The 10,169-nt window shown below is 42.1% G+C and overlaps 1 protein-coding gene and 1 pseudogene across 1 annotated transcript; both read left to right on the top strand.

The window, feature by feature from the left end:
- The first annotated feature begins 3,551 nt into the window (after positions 1 to 3,551).
- On the top strand, positions 3,552 to 5,411 carry LOC126385759 (nuclear factor 7, brain-like; annotated as a pseudogene).
- Positions 5,412 to 7,097: 1,686 nt separating this feature from the next.
- On the top strand, positions 7,098 to 10,169 carry LOC126385770 (zinc finger protein 431-like). The gene is made up of 2 exons (XM_050037715.1): positions 7,098 to 7,383; positions 8,463 to 10,169. The coding sequence occupies exons 1-2, from the start codon at positions 7,212 to 7,214 to the stop codon at positions 9,335 to 9,337; spliced, it is 1,047 nt and encodes a 348-aa protein (XP_049893672.1). The 5' UTR covers positions 7,098 to 7,211; the 3' UTR covers positions 9,338 to 10,169.

The raw sequence follows: 10,169 nt of genomic DNA, 5'->3' as shown, positions 1-10,169 counted from the left end.
TAATCTAAACTAAAACTAAACATTATTCATCCTGTTATGCGTTGCCACGCATGTTTCCTCCTCCTGCAGCTGCCACGGTGTTGGCCTTTTCTCTAATGTTGCTTTTCTCCTCCTCATATTTTAGTAGAATTAATCTCTGATCCTCACATGAGAAATACTTTTTTCCCCCTCACATACGGCGCTCTGTGAGGACGCTCAGTGACACTGCGCTTCTCTTATGATTGTGATTGGTCCGCTGCGTGCGCGTTCACGGCTCTTGATAAAGCAACAGCAACACTGGGTTGAGTTACCGAGTTGATATCCAGCGTCGTGATACCGATTATCCTGATTGCCATTATTTGTAGTTTAAAGGTCACCCCATGTGGTCTAGATTAGTAAACAGCGGTAAAGATAAAAAACGCTTGTATAAACAAAAGGTTGTCTTAGCTAGTTTTGGTGTACATCTGGTAAAGTGTTTGGAGAAACTAACGCAGGGTGAATTGTGTGTGTGTGTGTGTGTGTGTGTGTGTGGGTGGGTGGTTCATGCTTTGGGTTGTTTGGTGAGAACTTGTACTTTTTTCAGTGTGATTATTGATTATAAACTCACCTGGAAATCACACATAAGCAATGTTAAAAACAAAATATCTAAAACAATAGCAATACTATATAGATACAAATATATATTACATAAACATACTCTATACTCTATTGTATTGTGCTCTTTTTCTGCCTTACATATCGTGTTGAAGTATGGGGCAGTACGTATATAACCAATATAAAACCCATATTCATGTCACAGAAAAAAGCTATTAGAATAATCAATCATGCTGCATATAAAGACTCAACAAATCCATTTTTATTAAATTGCAAATACTAAAATTTTATGATTTAGTTGAATTGAACACAATAAAGTTTATATATAAAGTTAAAAATAACCTTGTTCCAAACACTATACAGACTCTTTCTGAAAGTAGAGATAGACACTGTGAGCTCAGAGGAACTGAGATGTTTAGAAAACCAACAGTTAGAACAAACACTAAAATAAACTGTATTTCCGTTAAAGGAGTACGTCTGTGGAATAGTTCCACTGATGAATTAAATCTTAGCACTTCTTTATTACAATTAAAAACATTATATAAAAAGTCAGCAATTCAATACATGACAGAAATCTGATTTGGCTTCATTTTTTTGTTTTGTGGTTTTGAATTGTTCTTATTTCTCAGTTATCAGCCTTTTGTTGGCTGCATTGTGAGCCGTTTCTTTTGTTTGTTTGTTTGTTTTTGTTTGTTTTTTGAGTATGTGTGCGTGTGTGTAAAGACGGTGGGCTAAATAAGCTTCAGCTTCAGCCTACACCTTTTCGGTCAATATGTACATATTACTGTGAATGAACTATGCATATTTTGAGATGTAAGACCGAAATAAATTCATTCATTCATTAATAATGTTTAACCGTTAATCTTTTCAGTCGTTAGAACTCATCTTTTCACCCTCTGTAACTAATATAATTAACGTGTTGAAACTTTTTCATGTCAAAAAAAAGTTTAAATAAACTGAATATTTAATTGCTGTGTGTGTGTGTGTGTGTGTGTGTGTGTGTGTGTGTGTGTGTGACAAAGAGACTTCATCTCTGAGGAAGAAATGATGTGAATACCTGAACATCAGACATCGTTATTGTACCCTTTTTTAACCTCCCTGTTTACTTCATCAACATGCTTGCTGTAGGTCCACGGTGCTCACAGATGGGTGATGGGTAATTGGGGGGGGGTCCATTTGGAGGTGGAGGTCAAAGGTCACCATCCATCAAATTAAAAGGCAATTAAAAGACAGGCTACAACTTTTTTCCTTGTCCCCCCCCTATTTACTGTTTATTGTCCCCCCCAACTATGAAATGGGATTTTCGCCCCTGTTCTGACCTCTTTGTGTTTCCACCTTTTTCTCCTCTGAATAAGAGACTCTAAATCGGGGAGATTTTTTTAACAAGGTTGTGACTGCTTCAGTGGAGGACTGAACAGAACAGTGTGAACTTTAATGAACAGAACCGGTTCAGCAGCATAACTCCACTTGTGGCATCCAAATGTCAGAACAATTACTTTTGGTTTGACAGGTTTTTACACGTCACCAAACACATAGCCTAACATTCTCTGGACAAAGTCACGCAACCAGGAGTGTCAGTTGTCTGCGAGACACCAAATTCCGGCTTCAATTAACCCTTTGAAACCTGAGCAAATCGGCTTGGGTTCTTTCAAAAACATGAGCAACAAAGAAGAAACAACCCAAATAATTAGCAAGAAATTAGCAAAAAAATTAAAAGATTAAAAAAAAGAAAATTGAAAAAAATAAGAAAAGAAAGTTAAAAATAAAGAAGCAAACAAGGAAATTACCTGGAAACAAGCCTAAACATTGTATTAATACTGTGACATTATTTTAAATATATAATAAGGATTATTATAAATATCATTTTTCCCTAGCTTTTTAACATACTTTTCTAAATCTATAAATTCTTTGCACTTTGTGGAACATTTCTCACCAAGTTGCTCATTGCCTTTTCCCCAGTGTTTTTAAAAGAAATTGCACCAATTTTCTCAAGGCTCATAGGTTTGAATACTTGTGAAAGGCATCTGAAAGCAGCACAAGAAAATGTTTGATGCTGAAGTATTGATTTTTTTTTATTTTATTTTTTTTTACACACAAAGCAGATTAAACGCAACAAATATCTGGTTGGATTTAAACCAGGCAGGTCACATTTAGACAATACAGTCGACCTTTAAGTCTCAGGCCCCTCGCCCACCTGGAGCAATACATCGTGCTAAAATGATGAACCCCTGGGGCCGTATTCACAAAGAGTTGATCCAAGAATTGCCCCTTGAAGCTAAGGATAGTTCGCTGTCGATAAAATTTATTCACAAAGTCTGTAAGAGAACTCCCGAGGTGAAAAACTGTCAGGAGAAGGGAGGATGGCTTTCAAGTGTTTAAAAGTTGCTAAAGCAGAGGAAAAAATGGTGGACAGATAAGAGCTTGGAGAAATATTCTCCAAATGCTGGATGACTGTGAGCCAGTGAAATGCTACGGATTAGATGGTGTAGGGCTGATGTTTGTGGTACAACACAAGAAATAAAGTGATGACAACACTAAGATATTTGGCAACCAGAGGAATGCAACAGTGCAGCAGTGATGACTTTGGCCTGTCTCAACCCTCCATCAGCAGAGTGATCACACTGACAATCACAGAACCTCCACAGTTTAATATTGTGACGCAGTCTATTTCACTGGGTATCCACACCTCCTCACGAAGGTAAAAGTTTCTGTTCCATCCTTGCTCAGAGTTGCTCTGAGAACTTTCTAAAATCACTCCTCAGCTCGGACTCCTAACTAGAAGGTTTTAAGCTAAGTCAGGAGCTCTGTGAGAGTGTTCTCAGAGTGTTTGTGAATATGGCTCCTGGTCTATTACAGTTAACAGCTGAGCATTTACAAGAAGTGCACTGATGAAGCTCCTCCCTTTGCTTGACTCACCTGAGACAGGGAAGTAAGCACTGTGTATCATTTTCCAGTGAAAGACAAAGATGGCGAGAGACAGACAATGACAGATTTGCCCTTGCAGCAAACTGGAAACATCCACTGAGAGAGGACGAGCACAGAGGTGAAAACTGGAATACTGCTGCTCCAACAAACTGCCGGCTTCACACACTAAATGTGAGTTTGCCACTACACAAAGAGAAAACAGTCAAATCTATTTGATAGATGAAAACAGTGACTGATTGATTTGCAGTGTGCTGTCTGTCTGCTTTTTGTTTCAGCATTTTACAAACACAATGGCTGCCATATCAGATGAAGATCTCTCCTGTCCTGTCTGTCAGGACATCTTCAAAGATCCTGTAGTCCTGTCATGTAGTCACAGCTTCTGTAAAGACTGTCTGCAGAAGTGGTGGGAAGGGAAACAAATACAGGAGTGTCCAGTTTGTAAAAGAAAGACATCAAGAAGTCAACCACCTGGTAATCTGGCATTAAAGAACCTGTGTGAGACCTTCTTACTGACGAGAGATCGGAGAGGTGCAAAGACTGTCTGCAGTCTGCACTCTGAGAAACTCAAACTCTTCTGTCTGGACCATCAGCAGCCGGTGTGTCGTCTGCAGAGATTCAAAAACACACAACAACCACAGATTCAGACCCATCGATGAAGCTGCACAGGAGCACAAAGAGGAGCTCCAGACATCCCTGAAGCCTTTACAGGAGAAACTGAAGCTGTTTGAACAAGTTAAAGTAAAGTTTGATCAAACAGCAGAGCACATTCAGGTCCAGGCCCGACGCACAGAGAGGCAGATTAAGAAGCAGTTTGAGAAGCTTCACCAGTTTCTAGAAGAGGAAGAGGAGGCCAGGATCTCTGCTCTGAGGAAGGAAGAGGAGAAGAAGAGTCAGAAGATGAAGGAGAAGATTGGGGCTCTGAGCAGAGAGATAGCAGCTCTTTCAGACACAGTCAGAGCCACAGAGGAGGAGCTGAGAGCTGAAGACGTCTCATTCCTGCTCAACTACAAGGCTGCAGTGGACAGAGTCCAGCAGCGCCCCCTGCTGGATGATCCACAGCTGCCCTCAAGAGCTCTGATAGACGAGGCCAAACACCTGGGCAACCTGACCTACAACATCTGGAGCAAGATGGAGGACATGGTCTCAGACACTCCTGTGATTCTGGATCCAAACACTGCTCATCCAAAACTCATCCTGTCTAAAGATCTGACCAGTGTGAGATGTGGAGAGAAACAGAAGCTTCCTGATAATCCAGAGAGGATTGACTCCTTTCACTCTGTCCTGGGCTCTGAGGGCTTTAACTCAGGGACTCACAGCTGGGACGTTGAGGTTGGAGACAGTACAACCTGGTTTCTGGGCGTGGCAGCACAGTCTGTCTTGAGGAAAAGCATAACATGGTGTGGAATATGGAGAATAGGATTCTGTAATGGTACATATAAAGCCTTCGTCCCATCAGCCAAACCAGTAACTTTGCCAGTGAAGAAGACGTTCCAGAGGATCAGAGTTAATCTGGACTGGAACAGAGGAGAGCTGTCATTCTCTGATCCTGATACTAACACACATATGCACAATCAAACACATACACACCCTCACACACACTTTCAAGGAGAAGCTGTTTCCATTCTTCAGCAATAGCGATAAATTCGGGATTATGATTTTACCAGAGGAGGATGAGGATGAGTTTTAAGAAGGGACTTAAAAGAGATCACTGACTCGGCCAACCTGATTACCTCGGGCAGACTGTTCCAGAGCCTCGGGGCCCTGACAGCAAACACTCTGTCCCCTTTAGTTTTCAGCCGGACCTCTGGAACAGACAGAAGACCTCTGCCCGAGGTCCTCAAAGTACATCCTGGGATGTACGTCACTAAGAGGTCAGAGATATAACTGGGAGAGAGACAATGAAGTGCCTTAAAAGTAATCAGATAAATCTTAAAATCTATTCTGAAACATACTGGGAGCCAGTGTAAAGAGGCTGAAACTGGAGTGATGTCATCATGTCTCTGGCAGCTGATTTCTGTACAGTCTGGAGTCGATGAATTGATTTTTGATTCAGGCAAGAAAAGAGGCTGTTGCTGTGATCAGGTGTGAAGAGATGAAGGTAGAGGGTAGATTTATTTATGAGAGTATGTCACAATTTTTCAGTTTATATTTTGTATTAATAATCTAAATGTGAAAAGTTATCAAATAGAAGTAGTGAAGTACAAAGTACAATATTTCCCTTCAAGATGTGGAGTAGAAGCTTAAAGTAGCATGAAGTGCAAATACTTAGTAAAGTACAAGCACCTCAAAAATGTACTTTACACAATACTTGAATAAATGTACTTACTTATTTTTCATCGCTGCACTTCAGAGGCAAATACTGTACTTTTTACTCCATTACATTTATTTGATAACTAGTTACTCAGTAGATTCAGATTAATAACACAAAGGAAATCAACAAATCTAAATTAACAAACTACTTGGCGGTAAATAAAGCAATTATCGTGAGCTCCATCTTTTCCAGCTGCAACATTAAAGTGATGAACACATTAATGCATCAATAAGTATAATCCAATTTTATTATTCTGAAATTATACAGTTTATTTGTATGCTAACACTCACATTCTTTTGCTTTCGTACAATTTTGAATGTAGGATTTTTACTTGTTTATATCTAACAGATTTATAATTTATATTCTGTACAGTTACACTTTGTTATTTAATCTGTTTTACAGCCTTTTAATCTGTAACCTGCTGTGTTTGTTTTGATGATCTCTATCTGTAAAACAATCAACAATGATGTCAAGAGGGAAATGTGTTCAGACTTGCTGGCTGTAATTTTGGGACAGCAGTAGCTCAGTCCATAGGGACTTGGCTTGGGAACCAGAGGGTGCCAGTTCAAGTCCCTGTCTGGACCAAATTAGAGCATAGACTGGTAGCAGGGGAGGTGCCAGTTTGCCTCCTGGGCACTGCAAAAGTGCTCTTGAGCAAGGCATTAACCCCCAACAGCTCGGGGCACCTGTCCATGGGCAGCCCCCCTCACCCTGACATCTCTTTATTTAATGCATGTATATGCATCTTAGCTGTTCCTAGGTCTGCACTCATCTGGACAGAGACCTCAGGTATTGTACCTGGAATCTGCTGGAGCCACTTTCCCAGATTGGGGGGTCACAGTTCCCAGTGCTCCCACTGACTGTTGCCTTTACTCCCCACATCTTTTCGAGCTCCTCTATCAGCCCTTGGTATTTTTTCCAGCTTCTCATGTTCCTTCTTCCTGATGTTGCTAACATCCATCACCACTGCCTTCTTCTGTTGTTTGTCCATTAGCTCAGTCATTCTCCACCTTAGGAGGTGTCTTACATTGTGACCTTGGGACTTCCAGCCCATACTCAGTGCAGATGTTCCTGTACACTATACCAGCCACTTGCATATGGCGTCACATAACCATATATATATGTATGTATATACATATATATATATATATATATATATATATATATATATTCTGCCTGGTTATGTACTTTTTTGAGAGAGAATACGTGGATAAAGGGAAATTTTGCTGTTGATGAGCGGAAAGAAAAAGTAGCTCAATTCCACTGCCGGAACTTAAACACTGTGACACATCGAGCGGAAGTAAGCAAAACAGATGTTAGCTGCGTTAGCTCAGTGGAATTAGCGGGGAGATGAGAGTGTAGTTGTCGCGTTAATTATTGTTTTACTCATAATTAAACAACCATGTCTTCAGTGGAGTATCTGAGAGAGTTTGTCAACGAGCGACTAACTGCTGCTGCTGAAGAAATATTCGGAGTTTTTAAAAGAACCATCGTCGAGTACGAAGAAGTGATCGACCGTCAGCGCAAACTGTTGGATGTCATTTGGAAACCCGATATAGAGCTTATCAGGATAGGTATGTAAAATTTAATCAGTTTAATAACTCAGAACAGATCAGTTTGATTTATATAATCCGGGTTGTTTAAACATACAGTACTGTGTAAACGTTTTAGTCCGAAGAAAACAGCATCAATTCTTGTAAGTAGGCCTACATTTGCACAAAGTCAGGGGTTTGTAGGATCATAGTCAGGTGTAAGATTAACCAACTATACCAAACAGGTGCTAATGATCATCAATATTTTATGTAGGTTGAAACACAGTCTTTAAGTGAAACAGAAACAGCTGCGCAGGAGGCTTAAAACTGGGTGAGGAGCAGCCAAACTGTGCTACTCAGGTGAGGTTGTGGAAGACAGTTTGATGTCACAGGTCACACACCATGACAAGCCTGAGGGTCGTTACACTGCATCAGCAGGGTCTCTCCCTAGACTGGGGTTTCAAGATGTGCTGTTTAAGCTCTTTCGAAGATGCACAAAGAAACAGGCAACATTGAGGGCAGTAGTAGTAAACTTAGTGCAGTCAGTGAAATTCTACTTCTCTGCGAAACTGTAAGATGTCCAACAGTGCCATTAACTCAGAACTAGCAGAAACCAGTGGGACCCAGGTACACCCATCTACTGTCCGCAGTAGTCTGGCCAGAGGTGGTCTTCATGGAAAAATGGTGGCCAAAGAGAGTGATTCAACTGTGCACAAACGCATAGGAACGACCCCAAACATACAGCCAGTGTCATTATGAGCTATCGTCAGCGTGAAGATGAACAAGGAGTCCTGGAAGTGGTGGTACGGCCCCCACAGAGCCCTGAGTCTGTCTGGGATCACATGAGGAGACAGTAGGATTTTAGACAGCCTACATCCACAGAAGATCTGTAGTTATTTCTCCAAGATGTTCGGAACAGCCTACTTGCTGAGTTCCTTCAAAAACTGTGTGCAAGTGTACCGAGAAGAATTGAAGCTGTTTTGAAGGCAAAAGGTGGTCACACCAAATATTGATATGGTTTACATTTTTCTTCTGTTCTGCCTAAAACTTTCTTCCATTTCTGCATTTCCTTCTTTACCATCACAGTAGTAGCCTTTCCCTTTTGTTCTCTGTCCTTCCAGAGCTCCCACATCAACATGTCCGTAAGGAGATGGAGGAGGAGGGTCTGGCTGAGCGGCAGCTCCGCATTCAGGAGATGAACTCCAGTGTGGACCAAGAGGAGCCAGAGCCTCCACTGATTAAAGAGGAAGAGGAGGAAGTGTGCAGCAGTCAGGAGGGAGAGCAGCTTGTAGTGAAGCAGGAGACTGATGGCTTCATGTTGATTCCTCCTTATGAGGAAAGTGACCACAGTGAACCAGAAACAAACAGTGACCACCAGCTCCTCTCTTACAGCTCTCATGTCACTGAGAGCCAAGATCAGGTTGGAGGCGAGCAGGAAGACTCGGGATCAACTAGAAATACAGAGCTTCAACCAAATAAAAGACATCATGAAAGCAGTATTCACAGGAACAATGATAACAACTGTACCATGTCAAAGATCCACAGTACCACTCACAGAAGTAGAAATTATTTCAAATGTGACACATGTGAGAGAGTTTTCAAGTTTAAGTCCCAACTGTATGCACACGTGAGACAACACACAGGTGAGAAGCCGTTTTTGTGCAAAACATGTGGGAAAGCTTTCAGACGTAACGGTGACTTGAAAGTCCATGTGAGAATCCACACAGGTGAGAAGCCGTACGTCTGCAGGACCTGCGGGAAAAGATTCTGTGAGATGTCCGCATTGACGAGGCACATGAAAACCCACACAGGTGAGAAGCCACATACCTGTAAAACATGCGGAAAAGCTTTCAGGCGTCGTGATGACTTGAGGGTCCACTTGAGAACTCACTCGGGTGAGAGGCCATATACGTGCGAAACATGCAGGAGGGATTTCAGATCTAGCAGTAACTTGAAAAGCCACATGAGAAAGTGTGTATGTGAGAAGCTGTATTAGTGCAACACAGAGGTTCCAGTTGTGGTCACACCCATCCAGGTGAGAAGGTGTGTCATTGGAAATGACATGGAAGAATTTTAAAGGTCCAGTGTCGAGGATTTAGGGAGTATACTGAAAAAATGGAATATAATAAGTAAGTTTGCTGTAGTGTATATTCACCTGAAAATAAGAATGTTCTTGTTTTCGTTACCTTAGAATGGGACGTTTATATCGACATAAGGAGCAAGACCTCGTTTATGGAGATAGCCATTTTGCACCGCCATGTTTCTACAGTAGTCCAGTACGGACAAACTAAACACTGGCTCCAGGTAGGGCCATTTGCATCTTGCCATCTGCACCGCACTGCACAGCAAACGCAGCCGGTGGGTATTGACGGACGGCGGAGCATGCAGCGGATAACCAGCGCCGCCGTTCCGCAACGGACACGAATCCAGTGGAAATCCGGCGTAAGAATGTGGCCAAAATGGTTACTGCACTCAAATTCAAAATACTGCCGGGATACAGCTGAGGAGGAGCCGGCTGTTAATGCTATGTACCGGGACACTGCTAACGCTGCTGCTGGTGTTCTGTCAAAGACGGTGGATAAGTACACCAGGATACAGCTGAGGAAGGGCCGGCTGCTAATGCTATGCGCCGGGACACTGCTAACGCTGCTGCTGGGATACAGCTGAGGAGGAGCCGGCTGTTAATGCTATGTACCGGGACACTGCTAACGCTGCTGCTGGTGTTCTGTCAAAGACGGTGGATAAGTACACCAGGATACAGCTGAGGAAGGGCCGGCTGCTAATGCTATGCGCCGGGACACTGCTAACGCTGCTGCTGGGATACAGCT

The sequence above is a fragment of the Epinephelus moara genome, chromosome 24, assembly GCF_006386435.1.
Source record: "Epinephelus moara isolate mb chromosome 24, YSFRI_EMoa_1.0, whole genome shotgun sequence".
NCBI classification, from domain to species: Eukaryota; Metazoa; Chordata; class Actinopteri; order Perciformes; family Serranidae; genus Epinephelus; species Epinephelus moara.
This window is presented reverse-complemented; position numbering and strand designations above follow the sequence as displayed.